Source organism: Aulostomus chinensis, chromosome 2, assembly GCF_037954235.1.
Source record: "Aulostomus chinensis isolate RoL2024-O1b breed Wild chromosome 2, RoL_Achi_v1.0, whole genome shotgun sequence".
Lineage (NCBI taxonomy): Eukaryota > Metazoa > Chordata > Actinopteri > Syngnathiformes > Aulostomidae > Aulostomus > Aulostomus chinensis.
The window spans coordinates 2,756,752-2,775,599 of record NC_141321.1 but is presented as its reverse complement, the minus strand read 5'-3'; the positions used below and the strand labels follow the sequence as shown (position 1 = coordinate 2,775,599).

Genomic DNA, 18,848 nt, shown 5'->3' with positions numbered 1-18,848 from the left:
CAAGGGGGAGGGGGGAGACAAAAACAACAACAGTAATAGCAGAAAAACAACAACAACAACAATTAAAAAAAACACAAAAACCAAAAAAAAAAACACAAAAACCAAACAAACAAACAAAAAAAAGTAACAACAACAAAAGAAAAAGAGAGAAAAAACATTGGTTGCAGAATTTCCTGTGCAGGCTTACCATTTGCTTTAATATAATTTTAAGATAAATGTCTGAGTCTGTGTTTATGGGTCAGTTGTGCGCTCAATGCGTGTATGTGTGGATACGCGTGTGTAAGTGTATGTGTGTGTGCTACGGTTTGTCTTGGATGCTGTGCGTAGCTGGCTGTAGCTGATGTTGGGGGGCCAGGACATCGCACCCCCTGTCCAGGATAGCAGGTAGGTCAGGATCAGGCCACCAGAGCACCCAGAAACCCCCAGGACACGGGGAGCCCCAGGCCACCCCTCCCCCAGGAAACAGCCACAGGCCCAACCCATGCCAGGACCCATAGGAAAGCATAGGAGCAGCAACCCTCACCCAGAAGCAGCCCACAGAGAGACGGGGTAGAGATGACCCCGGTCCCGCTGGGCACCCCCCCCCCCCCCACAGCATGAGCAGAGACCAGGGGCACAGGGCCCCTCTGGCCCGAGACTCGACCAGAGCCCCCCAAGAAGTCCGCCAGCGGCAAGGCCGACACCCACCCACACCCCACACCCAGGCGGGGCAGCCACAGCCCACCACAACGACCAGGCCCACCGCCCCCAAACAGAGCTATCCCCCCCCAACCCACGTTCCCCATCCCCTCTACTCATCCCCTGTTCTCCACCTCCCCCCAGAGCAGGAGGGCTTCAGGCTATGGGGCACCACCAGCCAGCCAGCCGGGACCCCCCACTCCCCCGAGAGGCCCAGCCCACCCGCCGGGGTGAGTCGAAGGCACGCACGCCCAGGACCGCCACCCCTGGACAAAACAATAATACTCTCATCTTCTTCCATACAGGGGCTGAGTAGTCCATAGATGCTGATATGGTCCAGGGCACCTCAGACTTAGTGAAACCTTCAGCGAGCGATCCACCGCACAACAGCAGGGCCCGCGAACAACCCCAGCCCAACCACCACGCTGGGAAGAGGACCACCCCCCCCAAAGAGCCCCGGCCAGGCCCCCAGGCCTGCAATGGTGCAGTTAGCAAAGGAGGCAGCACTGGACCCACTCCCTGCCCCAGCTGCCCCCCCATCCCAACATGGTGCAGGGTGCGTGTTGTGCATGGGAATGTAGAAGTGATGATGTGGATGACTAAAATGTAGTTAAACTTGGCGGAGGCACCCAGGGCATGGGAGCCCCGCCGGTTGCAGACAGCAGAGTCTCCAAGTACATCCTCGTGCACTCCCCCAAAGCCTAAATGTCTACCATGCCCCGCTGACCACCCCGTCACCACTGCAACCAGCCGACAGGGAGTCTAGTCTCCCTGGTCCAGGGGTCAGATTGGAGCACCAAGGGGCACTGTCCGGAGATCCGGGCAGAGGGCCCACCACCGCGCAGTGCGAGGGCAGGGAGGGCCCAGGCCACCAGTGCACAGCGGAACCCTCAGCCAGCAGCCCGTGGTCAGGGCCCCCAGTTCGATCAGCATCAAGGAGGTCAGCCCCCATCCCTCAGACGTCCCCCAGCATCCTCCCTATGTCCGGAGTGGCGACAGTCCAGGACACTGTGCCAGGGCCCAGCCCGCCCGAGGATGGGCTGAGGTTAGCAAACCCCTCCCAAATGTGGGTGCGACCCCCCGGGGGAGCGGCAGGGCCTCAGGCCAGCAAGTCCCAGGCACCAAGCAATCCACCTATACCTCACTCTCCAGCCCCTTACCTCCCTCCCTCCCTCCCGACCCCCCCTCCCCCTCCCCCCGGCCCCCCTCCCTCTCCAACCCCCACCTAACCTTCCTTCCCCACCCTCCTCCCATCGTCCGGGGGCAAATATGCCCCAGCCACCACGGCAGGCCCCAGCACGCCCCGCCAGTGCCCGGGGACCGGGCGACCACAGCCCCCCCACCGCAGGACCCCACCGGGGGACTGGCGCGAATCCCCGGCACCAGAGCCCAGGGCCCCCAACCCCCCCATGCCGGGTGGAGGCCCCGACCCAGCCCAAGGACCCCCAACCCCCAACACCAAAGGCAGCCAGCGTCCATAGCCACCCACCCCGGGGCCAGAGCCATGAAGCCCAGCCTCCCCCCCCATCAAAACTATGTGATGGATTTAATTATCGAGGACCAGATTTGTTCGAACTCTGACGATTGACTTTCCTCCCAAGCAGACATTCTCTCCATGGAAATGTGGTCTAATAAAAGGTTTCTATATTGAGTAATGCTTAGGTTGTTCTTGGATTTCCAATTAATCAGGATGGCCTTCTTTGCGATGCTTAGAGCATTGAGAAGCATGCAGGATTTGTTTACTTCCATATTAACATTAGTGAGGTCACCTAGTAGACAAAGTGAGGGGGAGGTGGGGATGGGGTACCCTAACCACCGTGATAGGTCTTTACAAACCCTCTGCCAAAAATTGTTAACAGGTGTACAAAGCCATATAGCATGCAGATAGCAGGCTGGTGAGCCAGTCGCACAATATGGACAAATGTTTGTTTGTGTGAGGCCCATCTGGAACATCCTTTGTCCTGTGTAGTGTGTTCTGTGGAAAACCTTGTAATTCATTAATTGTAGGTTACCACTGCGAATCATTCTAAATGTGTTGGAGCAGATTTGTATCCAAAAGTTAGGGTGTGGGTTGATCGACAGATCTTTCTCCCATTTGGATGAAGGAATAGAGATTATAAATTCTGTTGTTGAAACTATTGAGTTAATTTTAGACAGTAATTTAGGGGGTGAAATTTGTAAAAAAAAATCTGTTATTCTAGGTGGAAGCTCTAAGTCTAACTGGGTAAGGTCAAACCGTGCCTGTATTATAGATTTGAGCTGAAGACATTCCAGAAAATTTTTTTTTGTTAAGACCATAATTTGCTGTAATTTGGTGAAATTCTATGAATTCTTTGTCTTGAAAGATATGCTCTAGATCAGGGGTGTCAAACTAATTTTCACAGAGGGTCCTCAAAGGGCCAGATGTAACTTATAAATGTAATCGAATGTAATGTAAAATAAATGTAACTACTCCTTAATGTTAAATATTCCTTATTTATTATAACTTATTCAAGTGACAATTACAGTTGCATATAAAACACATGTTTGCCTGTAGCTCTAACATAAATCCTTTTACATTTAGTCAGCTTATGAAAACCCACATAACTCCATTAATGAGGGATCAAACTGTCCAAGTGAATAAAGAAAAATAACATAAAACTGAGCAGCAAAGAACATGTATGACACATGTAGCATTTTACAAAAAAAGGCTGCACACAGCCTTGCATCCAACTGATGGTTTGATGACAACAATTTGTCTGCATACACGCATAAGACCTGCAAACATTAAATAATTACAACAGCAGCTACACATAAATAATATGTAATCAACTAAAAATACCAAAATAAAGGTTGACTCAGTTCAAAACTATAATGGTCAAGTTTTTCAGTTAGTCTTTGATGAGGAGATGCTGCCTGTCCTTGAACACACCAAGTGGATTCTCTCTCTACTATCGATTGATCATGTTCTGAAAATGATAAACACAAAACAAAATGCAAGCACAGTCATTAAATTGCACACAGTTTAACTGTTGGTTAAACTACATTTTATTATATTTTAATTCAGTTAAAAAAAATGCTTACCTGTGTGTTTTCTGACCAGATGTCTGACATCGTTTTTCCCGTTACCAGTGTGTCAATGTCTGGTTTTAGGTCCTGTGCTGAGGCAATGCGTAGAACAGCATGGAGGTTGTCATCCGTGAGGCGTGATCTGTGCTTGTTTTTGTTCAGATTCATTATGGAAAAAAACTGTTCGCACAGATAGGTGCTCCCAAACATGGAAAGAACACGGGCAGCATGAAGTCGAAGCTGTGGCATCAAACCAGGGGGCAGCAGACGGTAAAAGTCCTGGATTGCAGCATCCTGAAACTTTGCTCTCAGGCCACTGTCGCTTTGAAGCTCAATTAGCTCCATCTGAAGGTGTTGGGGTGCAGTGCAGACATCGGTGGTGAAAGGATTGGCAAAGATGTCAAAGCCAGACTGTTGTGCTCTGAAGTCAGAGAAGCGCCGATCAAACTCAGTCTTTAACCAGCTCAGTTTGGTAGCCAACTGAGCACATGAAAAAGTCTCGGGAAATGAGGCTGACATGCTCTGACAAACAGGAAAGTGGACAAGATTGTCCTGTTTCACTTGCCACATCCATAAGTCCAATTTACGCTGGAAAGCCGTGATCGTGTCGGACATCTGCGTGATGACCCGTTTGCGTCCCTGCAGCTTCTGATTCAGCTGGCCGAGATGGTCGTTATGTCACACAACACAGCGAAGTCACACATCCACTTTGGGTCTGATAGTTCAGGCATGAGTTTTCCTTTACTCTGCATAAAAACAGCAATGTCTTCCCTGAGCTCAAAAAATCGCTTGAGGACTTTGCTCCTACTCAGCCACCACACTTCTGTATGGTACAGCACATCCGCGTGTTCCGAGCCCATCTCCAGCAAAAACTGCTGGAACTGACGGTGATTCAGGCCACGCGCCCGAATGAAGTTCACTGCCTTCATGACTGTGGTCACAATGTCCTCCATCCCCAGCACCTTCCCACACAAAGCTTCTTGATGGATAGTGCAATGATACGTTATCAGAGGCGTGTGACAGTTCATTTTTTGCATTTTCCCCTTCATTAGTCCAACCAAGCCCACTTTTCCTCCACACATTGCCGATGCACCGTCTGTAGTTAATCCTACCAAGTTTTCCCACTGCAATGCAGTTTTACTTACGGACTTCTCCACCGCATCAAAAATGTCCTGTCCCGTCGTGGTCCCATGCATTGCAGCCACATCCAAAAGCTCCTCAGTGATAGAAAGGTCCGACTTTACGCCTCTAATAAAAATCGATAACTGCGCCGTGTCCGTGCTTTCATCAACAGCTAATGAAAAAGCTATGTAGCTGCGTGTCTCCTCGGCCAGCTGTGTTGTAAGATTTTCCGCTAGTTCCTTCACTCGGTCGGCGACGGTGTTTCTTGATAAACTGACAATTTTAAAAGTCTGTAACTGGTCGGGACACACCTGCTCACAGACCTTCAGCATGCACTGCTTCAAAAACGCCCCCTCTGAAAAAGACTTGGAAGCGTGGGCGATTTCTTCAGCCACAATGAAGCTCGCTTTCACCGCGGCCTCGTTTTTGGTTGTGGATTTCATGAACAAACTCTGCTGCGACCGCAGTTTGCCTCTTAATTCTTGGGCAATTTGTTGCTTTTCTTGAAGGCTAGCTTTAGCGTACTTAGCTCCGTGTTTGGTGTCAAAATGTCGACGCAGATTGTACTCTTTGACAACCGACACCGCCTCGTAACATAAAAGACAAACCGGTCTTTCTCCTTGAAGCACAAACAAGTATTCGCCTTCCCATCTTTCTTGAAACTGTCTTCCGTCTGCATCAAATTTTCTCTTTCTGGACATTTTGGTATTATTATTTATATCTCAATTCCACTCATTGTCATGGACACGGCCGTGGCTAGCGTAGTCGAAAGGCATTGTGGGAAATGTAGTTTTTTGCGGTCAAAGGACGCTCTTAATTTATTTTTTGGTATTTATTTTTAGACACTCAAAACTTTTAAGCTCTCACGGGCCACATAAAATGACATGGCGGGCCACATCTGGCCCGCGGGCCTTGAGTTTGACACATGTGCTCTAGATTTTTAATCCCTTTATTGGCTCATGCAGCAAAATGTATTGTTTTTTTTATTTTGCAGGATGTCAGGATTGTTCCAGATAGGTGTGAGCCTGCAAGGGGTGTTCGAGAGCCCATTGCTTTTGAAGAATTCCCACCAGGCTGTGAGGGTGTTGCTGATGCTAATGTACTTAAAGCAGCTGTGATGCTTGATAACAGGGCTGATAAAAGGGAGATCAGAGATTTGGATTTCTTTGCAGAATGTTTGTTCAATATCGCGCCATGCTTGGTCTAATGAGTTTGGCTTTAACCATCTTAGTATGTATTGTAATCTATTGGCCAAGTAGTAATTATAAAAATTTGGTAGTTCCAAGCCACCATAGTCTTTACTCTTTTGTAAAGTCTTTAAGCTTATAAGTGGTGGCTTAGCTTTCCAGAGAAATTTGGAGATGTTAGAGTCGAGTGTTTTGAACCAAGTCCGGGGAGGTTGGGTCGGAACCATCGAGAAAACATAGTTGATTTTTGGCAAGATCATCATTTTCACTGTTGCTATTCTTCCCATAAGTGATATGGGTAGTGTGCGCCACTGGGTGAGGTCATCCTCTATTTCTTTGATTAGGGCGGTATGATTTAGCCGTGTCAAGTCAGACAGTTTGGCAGAGATGTTGATGCCCAGGTATTTAATGTTTCCTGGCCGTAGTGGTGCGGCGAGCGTACTCTGGAAACCTGAGTTGATGGGAAGAACATTTGACTTGCTCCAATTAATTGAGTAGTCAGAAATGGTTGAGAATTTGTCAATGAGTGCTATGGTTTCAGGGAGAGATGATTGTGCATTCCGTAGGAAAAGTAATACATCATCAGCATAAAGGCTTATCTTATGGTTCACATTTGTAGTATCAATTCCCTTGATGTTGTTGTTTTGCCGGACTGCAGCTGCGAGTGGCTCTATGAATATAGCAAAAAGGGAAGGGGAAAGTGGACAACCCTGTCTGATTCCTTTTTGGAGAGAGAAGCTTGGAGAAGTTTGATCATTTGTTCTGACACAAGCACTGGGAGCGCGGTAAAATGTTTTGATCCAGTTCACAAAGTTATCTCCAAACCCAAACTTTTGTTATGTCGTGAGGAGAAAGTTCCAATTTACCCTGTCGAATGCTTTTTCTGCATCTAGGGAGACAATTATGGCATCCTTGCTCTGATTGTTACAGTAGTCTATCAGGTTGATAAGTCTACGTGTGTTGTTGGTAGAGTGCTGGTCAGGATGTATTATGTGAGGTGTTACTTTTTCGAGCCTTCTAGCTAGTGCCTTGCTGATGACTTTAATATCTGCATTTATAAGCGATATTGGACGATAGCTTGATGGAAGTGCTGGGTCTTTGTTCGGTTTAAGGAGAAGGCTAATAATTGCACGGTTCATGTCGGGTGGCATGGTCGAGGTTTCCTGTATTTCAGTGAACATTTTGTAAAATATTGGTGCAAGCTCAGGCCAGAACTCTTTGTAGAATTCTGCAGGAAAGCCATCCGGTCACGGGGCTTTCTTGTTTGGCATATGTTTAAGGGCTTCTTGAAGTTCCTCGATTGAAATAGGTGACTCCAGAGCCATTATTTGGTCTTGATTTAATTTTGGCAAGTCAATTGTGCTTAGAAAGGTTTCAATGCAAGATTTGGATGGGTTAATCTCAGGTGAGTAAAGTTTTTTATAGAATTCCCTAAAAATGTAATTGATTTCTTCTGGGTCACAGGTTGTTTCCCCATTGGAGTCCTTAATGGAAGATATTGTTGCTCTTTCTTTGTTCTGTTTTAGTTGGTTCGCTAAAAATCTGCTGGATTTATTGTTATGTCCAAAGTTCTCCAAGCGTAGTCTCTGCAGCTGAAATTGTGTTTTGATGTCGAGTAAATCATTTAGTTTTAGTTTTAATTCCCTTAATTCTCTCAGTAGGGGTTCCTCTTGGGAGGCGGCATAAGTTGTCTCCAAGGCTTTAATTTTTTCATTTAATTCTGTTTCGAGAGCTTTCTCCTGTTTTTTCTTATATGAAGAGTAAGATATTATTTCCAGGGTAATATAGATTCCACCCCCGCTCTTACCTCATTTTGAGCTTTGAACTCTTCCGGGATTCCTGTAGGTAAACCGATACCGCTAAGATAAACTTGTTCCTCTGATGTCACTTGCCTCTTCTGTTTGTGCAAACCGTTATTATCTTTAACAACCCCTAGCACCTCTTCTATCCCTTGTATACGACAGCTACTGGCACCTGCAAGCGCACCAGCGTACAGAGCCCGTTCCACCGCAGAGGCAAAATGTTCCTCACGATGTTGTCTCCGCACATCCAGCAGCTGTCCGCGACGGCCTGTGTCTGCTCACTCAACAGAGACACATAAGGAAAGGTCATGGTTAAATTTTCACAGGCCTAGTGTAAAGGAACAGGATCCTCATAACGATCAGGCTTGCTCACAAACAATAGAGTCATTCCTGCCTCTGGAAACCATGATACCACCAGGACATGCCAATTGTAATAGCCTGTATCACTTTCTTAGTAATTTTAACAGTGGTTGGTGAAATTGTTATACCCACCATAGTAACAACTTTAGCAGGAGCTGCTGTCTTAATTTGAGAATTGGGTGTTGTAGATTTCTTAGTTGGAGGCTGATTTACACCAGGAGGCATGGTTAGACTCAATGGGAGCTGTGCGACTGGAACCAGTCCTCCTCTTATCCTAGATTCAAACTCACTCTGACTGGCTGCCACTAAGGCTGTCCAGGGCACCTTTACCTTCGTAGTTCTCCCCCCTTTGTAAGTCTTGATTACGTCTAAGACATATCTCCTACCACTTTCACATGGGGTGTAGGTCTCTCTTGGCTCGCTGGTTAACCTGTGACTAAACAGTTTAGTGTCATGATGAATTTTCTGAAAATGCTGGCATGGGTTTCAACACAGTGTGAATGGGCAATTTTGTTGTTGCGTCATGCTTAACCCGAGCATGGATGTGTGCCGTCTTCTGGAGCGGCTGTGACTTCAGCAGATGCCTCGGTGGCCTCGTCCCCAGAGTCAGGCTTGGAGCAGTTCCTCTCATCTTCAGACTTCCTAGTGATTGCAACAACCACATCATTCTCCTCATGGTTATTCAGTTTTATACTGCCCTTTTCCCTACTGGTCCTTGGCGCAGTGGCTCAGATGATACCACGTTGTGCTTCCTTCGACCTGGACTGCTGTTGGGGTTGCCCTCAACACGGTGTACGGCCCTTACGGCCCTTCTCTTCTCGGCTTGTGCCACTTTCTCCAATGGACTTCCACGTACACCTGGTCGGCTGGCACCACCTGTCTCCCGACCACCTGGTCGGCCTTAATCTCCTTTGCTTTTTCTGCAAGTACATGGACTTATAGACGGCAGATAGTTGTTTCATATAGTCAGACAATTCCATTTGCAATCGTACAAGGTGTGGACCAGGTGTAAGACGGCCTGAAAGCATCTGGTGTGGCGTGAGATGTGTGTTTCTGTTAGTTTGCATGCGGTAGCTCGTTAGTGCGAGTAGCAAAGCATCACCCCAATTAAGCTTGTGTTGGCACAGATCTTACCGATTTTTGCCTTCAGGGTTCCATTGATTCTTTCAACAATACCTTAACTGTCAGGATGATACACACTTCCAAGACTACACAAGAATTACATAGGAACTCACGGTTGCAACCACACAGGAATTACACAACTCATGTAGAGATTAATTCATAACACTGTTCTTACTCATTAAAAAAATAATAGATGGAGCGTCTGCTGTCTGCCACCCACTCCCGACCTCAGGCGGGATCCTGTCCTCCGTTTGTCGGAGCGGAACTTTCCCTGAGTCGTATAAGACTCCTGCCAGCAGTTGACCTTCAGTCCAGGTCCAGGCATCAGTCAGCAGAACATCCATCGCATTCTCGTTGCCAAATATGATTTCATTGATTCAGTTCTTTTCCAACCATTGGTTTCATGTACGGAGACCAGTACCCTTGCTATCCTATCTTTTTCAACATTTCCCCCTTCCACAGTGTAACACTGTGGGCTTCTGAAGTCAACATGGTTCGCAGAGGCACTGGTGCAACAATCAATCCGTCATGGGACCTCCAAAGACCCTTCTCATCTTGTGTTGCTCCTCTCTTTAACCACAGACTCTGTTCACTCTGTCCTGCTTCCTTTTGTATCAGTATAATGTCCTCTGGTGTAACCATAGGTTCCAGTGACACCACTGGTGCCCAAATTGCTCTTTAGCATTTAGAGGCTGCTTTGGCGACCTCGTCTGCGGCATTGTTGTCCTTCATCACTGCATCATTCCCTTTTGCGATGCGCTTGACACTTGATAATTGCAAGTTCTTTCGGCTGCACCATTGCTGAAATCAACTCATCTTTATGTTGCTTATGCTGTAAGGGAGCACCGTCTGACCTCCCGAAACCTCTCTGTCTCCACCAGGCTCCAAACAAATGACAGACACCATGAGCATAAGCAAGGCAAGGCAAGGCAAGGCAATTTTATTTGTATAGCCCATTTTCACAAACAGTTTGTCTCAAAGGGCTTCACATGGCATCATAACAACATCCTCTGCCCTTAGACCCTCACATCGACTGAGGAAAAACTCCATAGAAAACCCCTTTTAACAGGGAAAAATCTGAGAAACCTCAGGGTGAGCAACAGAGGAGGGATCCCTCACCCAGGACGGACAGACGTGCAGTAGATGTTGCTACAGACAAGAAAATAAGCAGAATCTGTATAGACATTTGCTACCTTCCCAGCTGCCAGTCGACATGCCTCTGTTAGGGCCTTCAACTCAGCCAGTTGGGCTGAACATGGCTGACACAACTTTCTGCCTTTTGTGTCACAAAGGTATCTGCATCCTGCCTCACCACCGCATAGCTGGCAAGATTTCCCAAGTGGTCTCTGAAACATGAACCATCAACCAAAAACGTCATTTCTGCATAAGAGAACAGAGCTGACTCTAAATCTGGTCTTAACTTAGTGTACTTCATCGTTTCCGCAATGCACTCGTGTGGCTCACCTTCACCTTCCAATAGGACAGTGTCCACTGGATTGGTCATGGCACAGTGTTTTTTATTTTTTTGATGTTACACCAGGATATGTTCGCAGTGAGGTGTACTGCAACATCTGGCTTGAGTGACCACAAATTTTCAGGATTCAGGACTTTCAAGATTAGAACTTATACCTCTCCTCCCTCCGTGACCAAGCAAACTGGAGCTGTTGTTAGAGTTAGCTGCTGTAATCCCAAAAATCCTGCTGTCTCAACAAATTTGCCTGACATGGGGAAGTGTATGGCATATTCGGTACTCACACAAGTATAAGTAGCTCCAGTATCAATTAACATTTGAGTTAGCCTGTTCTCAAATTGAACCTGCAGCATCGGTTCTTTATGAGCTGCTTGGTGACTATTAGCAATTGACCCTCCCCCATAGGATTCTCTGAGCACCCTGGTGGCCATATTTCGGCCCTGCCCCAGAAGTGGCTGGACCCATTCCCCTTCCCGACCGGCTCCAGATCCCCCCTTTTACTCGTCCGGGGCCTACTCGTGGACAGACTGATGCTCTGTGGCCAGTTTCCTCTGGACGTCTCTGTCCTGTTCTCTCTTTTTCTGCTCGTTTCTGCTGTACTTTTCCACTGCGTGGATCACAATTTCACAAAATTGTCTAGGTGGCATGGTGGTTAATCCCGCTTTCCCCTTTAATTTGGTTTGGATAGGGAGGGGGAGTGCTTCAGTGATTGAGTTTCTGAATACGAGCATTAACAACGGGCTCCGCTCAATGTCCTCCTCAGTCTCCTGCCTCCACCTTTTCAGATGATCGTTTATACAAGTGGCTGGGTTATCAGTCTCTTTGAGTGGTTCCCCCCGCAATGCCCTGGGGTCAATCCGTGTTGGGTATTCCTTCCGCAACATTGTCCACAGCTTTCCACCATAAGTATCAAACTCGGTCCCATCAGCCATAGGATTGACCATCCACTCAAAATCATTGTTCTTCAACATGTTTTCCATTGCTGCTGCTCCAAGTGTCTGTGCCCACTGTTGTGTGCTGAAGAGCGAATTGGTCAAAAATAATGATAATCAATCATTATGAATATAATGATTGATTATTAAATAAATTACTAATTAATATTAAATATTAATTATTCGGGGCACCACCCTGATGAGTTCAGGGAAACTAACAGTTATCAGTCTCTAACAGAGTTAATCTACTAAACAGTCAATATTCTGTAACATTAACTACCTAGGGACAGCTCTGATGTTGAAGGAGGAGATCAGAGCACTGGCTGTTGCTTAGACACGTGACCACAAGTTGGTACACAAAAGACACTACAACTTCTCTCTTATAATAAAAATATATTTATTAACACAGTGCATCCATCAATCAGCAACACGTTGGTATAACGGTTATCTAACCAAAAGACACAAGTGATAATATGTGTGTGTGTATGTGTGTGTAAACGTGTGAGTGAGGGAGTGAGGAAGGGGAGGGGGGAGTTTGGTTGCCTAGCAACCAGTTAGCGTTGCAGCAGGGCTACCAGCTAGGCTAGTTAGCTGAGGCTAGCTAGTCGCTTTTTAGCACCGTGGAGGTAGGACTTGTTGAATGTTAATAACTAAGCGGAGCGCTTAGCGAGAGAGAGAGAGCGAGAGAGAGAGAGAGAGAGAGAGAGAGAGAGAGAGAAAGGACAAAGGTAAACCCATAAATGTGTGTTAACACACTTGTGCAGTATTAATAACAGGTAACACCTTCTTGAGATGTCACGGTTATTAATAACTAACGTCAATAAATAACGTATAATGCTATGTAATTTCTGCTAATTACGGGACTTCCGTCACATAAACAGAGCATTCACAGACATTATACAAATCACTAAGCTATTTCTCTGCCCAGAAAATGCCTAGTTAAAGGAATCCTTAGTTGAGCCAGTGGAGCGGTAAGGTATTCGGTTTCCGTGTTCCGGAGCGCGGTTCGGCTCGACTCGGAGGGCAGCAGAGCGGCGGCGGGGCAGCCTGCAGGGTCTGCTGGAGTTACTGGTGGGAAGGATGAAGAAGCTGTTGAGCTTTCTTTCACCAGGGACCAGTTCACGCGGATTGCGTGGCTCGACGGTGGCTTCTCTGGACGCTGTGACAGGAGGGAGAGAGTTGTCCTTGTGGAGTCTCTGTCATCGCTGCACTGCACTCGAGGTCTGAGGTGGAGAACCGGAGGGTTGAATCTTCTGAAGACGTTGCAAACCACTCAAGAGAGGAAAACCACCGAGAGAAGAAAATCACACAGAGAGAGAATCTTCTTCGCGCTGAAGTTTATATGTGGAGGCTGATGATGTCACTTCCTGTGGGATGATACTGGCTCTCAGCCAATAGCATTTTGACAGGTTCTCAGAGGGGGGCCAGTGGCCAGAGTCATCACACCTCTTTTACGATCCTTTGTTCAAAAGCATGTGGTCACTTGAATTCAGGCTTTGTAAAGGGGTGTTAGGCCTCACAGGCTGAAAGCCTTCTCCAGCTGGACTAATTGTCACATCTCTGAATTAATCTCTTGGTCTGGTTGAGTTGGCACAACACTGTTAAGCTTCAGTTTGGAACAGCTTCAAAATTTTTAGTTCTAAGTCTCTCTTTTCCTGACGTTTCTTTGATTTATCTTTAGGTTTGTAGTCCTTCAGTCTGGTCTCCATAGTTTCACAAACCGCCACATCGAACGTGCCTCCCTCTGGCCAAGCATATTCTTAACCCTTGGTTTCATTTCTCCCACTTTCCCGAAATTTTCTGAATGTCTTTTACCAAATCAGGGTTTTTGTTCCCCACCTGTTCTACTGGTGTTGGAAACATTGCTTCTGTTGGAGTTTATTTGTTATGTGTTTGAATAATCTATTTACTTATGTAATTTTATTCTCAAAATATCACTATGTGTTGATTGCACTAGGTGCCTTTAATTTTAAATCTCTGAAAAAACAAAAGTACACTTCTCTGGCTTTTGCTTGCTCTCTCAAAAGGAGAGGCTGGGCGGGACTACCACGGACCACTGCACCTAACTATTTTTAGAAAGATTTTTTCTGTCTTTGGCTCTTCCCACAGCACCCAGCGAGCTTTGCATCTGGTCAGACTGCTATTGACTGCCGGCAAGACCACTTCTCTGCCATATACTTATCTCTGTACAGCTCAGAGAAGTTCAGGCGTCACACACACATCACTATGGTTCACAACACCTCTTCCCGCACTTTCATCTCGCTGCTACCCCGACAACCAGCTCAACCACCACTTTTATACACTCTTCTGGTCTCCACTCCTCTTACACACACAAACAACCAGATTTCACTACTCACCTAACTTTCTAAGGTTGACCAGCCCAGCTATGTGCTCCTGGCCTTCTGCCCAGAGACTTACTCTCTCGAGGCACAGACTCTCTCTGTGTCTCTATTTCACTTACACTCAAAATAACAAAAGGTAGTTACAATCTACCACAGATATGCCCAACACTGCATACAAACAATCAGGCAAGACCCCACATAGCACATTAACAAATACACACAACACTGTTTTAACTTGATCATAGTTCTATATGGTTTTAGTTTGTTCAATTTGGGTTCCTGTACAGGTTTTCAATTGTTGTTTCCGGATTAGACACTTATCTTTCCTATTTACTCTGCAGTTTTATTTGTCTTATGCTTGCTTATGTTATTTGTACTATTTGTACCAGCTGGTTTATTATATTACGTCAATTAATTTATATTTTAAGTATTATGGTAAGTAGGCAGAATATTGGAGTACGATGATAATTAAATGGTGCGCCTTAACTAAATTTTTTTAAGAAAGCAGAAGATGTTCTTTTTCCGCCTCTGTCCGTTACTCTGAAATTGTACAAGGAGTTCTGTTTACAACTCTGCGCAGTTTTCTCTTCCTCAGCCTCTTTGGCTTATTCTTGAGACAACAAAAAAACCCCAGCCCTCTTGGCCGCTTCTTAAAACAAAACTCTCAGCTCTGTGTAGCTGTTACAAAACAAAACTCAGCTCTCACTATCTGTTTCAAAATAAAAATTCAGCTCTCAACTAGCTGTTTCAAAATAAAACTTCAGCTCTCAACTAGCTGTTTTAAAACAAAATAAAACCTCAGCTTCTCAAGCTGTCTTGAAACAAAATAAAACCTCAGCTTCTCAAGCTGTCATAAAACAAAATAAAACCTCAGCTTCTCAAGCTGTCTTGAAACAAAATAAACCTCAGCTTCTCAAGCTGTCTTGAAACAAAATAAACCTCAGCTTCTCAAGCTGTCATAAAACAAAATAAACCTCAGCTTCTCAAGCTGTCTTGAAACAAAATAAACCTCAGCTTCTCAAGCCGTCATAAAACAAAATAAACCTCAGCTTCTCAAGCTGTCATAAAACAAAATAAAACCTCAGCTCCTCAAGCTGTCTTGAACCAAAATAAAACCTCAGCTTCTCAAGCTGTCCTGAAACAAAATAAACCTCAGCTTCTCAAGCTGTCATAAAACAAAATAAAACCTCAGCTCCTCAAGCTGTCTTGAACCAAAATAAAACCTCAGCTTCTCAAGCTGTCCTGAAACAAAATAAACCTCAGCTTCTCAAGCTGTCATAAAACAAAATAAAACCTCAGCTTCTCAAGCTGTCATAAAACAAAATAAAACCTCAGCTTCTCAAGCTGTCTTGAACCAAAATAAAACCTCAGCTTCTCAAGCTGTCCTGAAACAAAATAAAACTCAAGACTTAAGAGACTCCAGACTGCAGAGCAGTCCGATCTCCGCTCACCCTAGCTCCTTTTTTATCAGGGGCTTTTAAATATGGTTGCCAATTCACAAATTATTTATGTAGATTATTCAACATAAGTAACCCGGAATGCAAATTTACCTCGAATTAGTATTATTTCAGCAGCTATTCTGTGCACAGAAAGTTGGCTTCTTCTATCTCTTGGTCTAAACTTTCAGGTTCTTTTTGTCTGAGGGTTGGGTCTCTGGGTGGCTCTTTGGAGTAATTCTAAATTACGCTCGGTGAGGTCGTTTGACTACAAATACAATTAATAAAAAGGAAATTTGTTCGAATTTGTGTAAGGAATTTAAAACCTTACCTTTTTGGTGCCCCTCATCACCCTGCGCAGGAAGAATGCTCCTCCGAGCCACCTGTTGACCGTTGCTTTCCTCTCAGAAGATGCCAACAACGCCAATTTATATAGAGGATTCGATCGGAATCTCAACCGGTCTCCAAGTGACAAAAATGTAAGAATAGACCAGAGAAAGAGATAGAGTACAGCTGACGGTTTTATTCTCAAAGTCTCACAAGTTCTACAACACAGAGAAACAGAAGTTGCCTATGTTGAGGAAAGTCCCCCCCTCACATCTCATCAACCTATCTTTATTGTCAAAGAGGCGTGTATTTTGATTACAGATGTGTGTGTGTGTGTGTGTGTGTGTGTGTGTGTGTGTGTGTGTGTGTGTGTGTGTGTGTGTGTGTGTGTGTGTGGTTTGGATATGCGTGTAAATGTGTGAGTGTGTGTCTGGGTCATTCCGACCAGTACATTCCAAGATGCTTTTCCAACTCTAGAGAGCTGGACTGTCCGGGACTGATGTGTGTGTGTGTGTGTGTGTGTGTGTGCGTGTTCGTGTGTGTGCATGTGCGTGTCTTGGCTACTGACATTGTTTTAATGCAAAGAACTTCTCGGAACCTTACACTCCTCTTGGTGATATTAACATCATCTCAATAACAAATCCAAACATGGGGGTAATTCCCGGGACATCGATGTCTTCTCAATAACAACTCCAAACAGGGAGATGATGATGTTGTAATATTCCTTGGTGTTTGCCAAAACCTGACCTTTCCCTGAGTGTTCTTCAGCCTAACACAGAGAATCATAAATTTTGGATATATGGCCATACATTGTGCTACTACAAGTGGTCTGAACTCTGGGTGCTTGTCAGGGATTAGTATTGCTAATAAATTAGCCTATGTTCCTAGATAAGAGAGATGCACCATCCAAAGTAGGATGGATCCAATCTCTCTGAATCAGACCAGGCTTTCCCCAGAAGGAGCTCCAATTGTCTCCACATTGTTATCTCAGCACCACCTAGACATCCAGCGATGGAATGAACGCATGCGGCTAAACATGTCGTCACTCACTAAATTGGGCAGCGGGCCAGAGAAAACTACGGAGTCCGACGTTGTTTTCGCATAGTTGCACACCGAAGCCATGTTAACTTTAGTTAATTCCGACTGGCGAAGCCGGATGTCATTAGCGCCGTCATGTATTACAATCTTACTGTATTTAACCTTACGTTTTGCCAGCAGCTTTAGATTTGCCTCAACATCGCCCGCTCTGGCCCCTTGGATGCACTTTATGCTTGCTGGACTCTCTACCATCACGTTGCGGAGAACAGAGCTGGGAATTTTTAGGGAACCAGAGACGGCATTCATCCCGCCACTTGTATTTAGTCACCAGAGCATATTTTCCTTCTCATTATCTAAGTTCAGACTTAAGTAAATGGCAGAGTGATCCAAGATATCTCTGACCCCTATCCTGCAATCTTTGAATCCGTGTCTGTCTGAGCTATAGGTAAAAAAAAGAAAAGAAAAGGCCAATTCTACAGGGAACTCCATGACTCGCAGAACAAAAGGTGAATTGCCTATATGTTGGGTGGAGCTCTTTCCAAACATCAATCCGACCCAACTCCATCATCTTCTTTTTTTTTATTATTATTTTGCTATTAGGAGTAAGTATCTTTAATTTATTGGATGAGTCAAATTTAGGTTGTCGCTGGATATTCCAGTCTCCTCCACAAAAAATTCCTGAGGCCTCAGAAGCAATCAAGCCAAAGATTTCCATGATAAAAGAATTATCCTGACCCAGTGGGATGTACATATCAACTAGTATGACTTTTTTCTGCTCAAGGGAACCCCTTACAAGAACATAATGGCCCTCTTTGTCACAAATTTCAGAAACCACTCAAAAATTCACTCTATTAGGAATTAATATTACCACTCCTCTCTTTTTCTCCGTTTCCTTTCTTGTGATCTATCTGTCCAGGCTGAAACCCTTGATGGTGTACCATCAAACCAAACAGGAGATGTTATCCACAAAAATGACAAGAACTATGGTTTTGTTTGCCTCAACAAGGACCAAGGACCTCTTGGTGTCTGTAACAACTACAGAGTCCGTTTTCTGTGTGGAAAACTCAGTAAGTTGTTTGTGTGCAGAGGATCTACCTTAAATGCAATAAACTTTGTCTGTCTCCATGTATGAAAAACTCAGAATCAATTCAGCAACAGTTTATCGGTTTGTCAACATGGCATATGTATTGTTGGAGTCCTGAGGATGTGCAGTGCCAATTTTTAATTCTTTGGCCTCTGAGAGTCTGCAGGGCTCTGAGGATGTAGGGTCTGAAATTACAGTGAGAATGCCTGAGGTTACAGTCGGATAACTGAGATAACAGAATGACGGACTGAAATGATCACCAAGATTCTGGATAGCTTTGAAATGCTGTCTATATGTGTGCATGTATGTAGTGATTAAAGCAGGAATGACTGTATTGGAATTGCATAACACAGGTGGTGTAGTGGTCATCTAGAAATCAAAGGGTTACTTGTTCAATCTCTGGTTTGAGACCAAGTCAAAGTATCCTTGAGCAATTTATTCAGGCTCCAATTGCTCCTGATTCATTTAACATCATGTTAGTCAATCTGCTAACACTGTATGAATTTAAATGTGTGAAAAAGTGGTCAGTAGACTAGAAAGGCACAAATGCAGTCTATGTATAATTTTTCCTATTAGGGTAACCTGCCTCCACCATTAATGCCTCTGTTTATCCATCAGCAGGGAACTACTGAAAGCTCTAACTTTAACTCTCTCTCTCCAGTCCATCCAAAGGCTTCAGTTTCCATTAAGCTCTTGTCCACCAGCACCATCCTAGAACTTGCCCAAGAACCAAAGGGCTGGGGTCCTGGGGATCGAGTGGTGGTGGCTAGTACTGACTATTCCATGCACCAGACTGAGGAGTTTACTCTTCTTCCATGCACTACCTGCACACCCCACCAGGTCAAAGTCCAAGGTGAGGTAACACCTTTATCATTACTGATGAGCAAAGGAAAAAACAC

At 45.2% G+C, this 18,848-nt stretch overlaps 1 protein-coding gene across 5 annotated transcripts in view; it reads left to right on the top strand.

Annotated features, from left to right (window-relative positions):
* Positions 1-18,848, top strand: part of cemip (cell migration inducing hyaluronidase 1) — a 222,443-nt gene that overhangs the window by 98,559 nt on the left and 105,036 nt on the right. For all 5 annotated transcript variants that reach the window (XM_086222956.1, XM_086222957.1, XM_086222959.1 and 2 more), the window contains 2 exons: positions 17,782-17,932; positions 18,611-18,802. In XM_086222956.1, the coding sequence (XP_086079082.1) occupies positions 17,782-17,932; positions 18,611-18,802 (343 nt within the window). The remainder of the gene's footprint in view (positions 1-17,781; positions 17,933-18,610; positions 18,803-18,848) is intronic.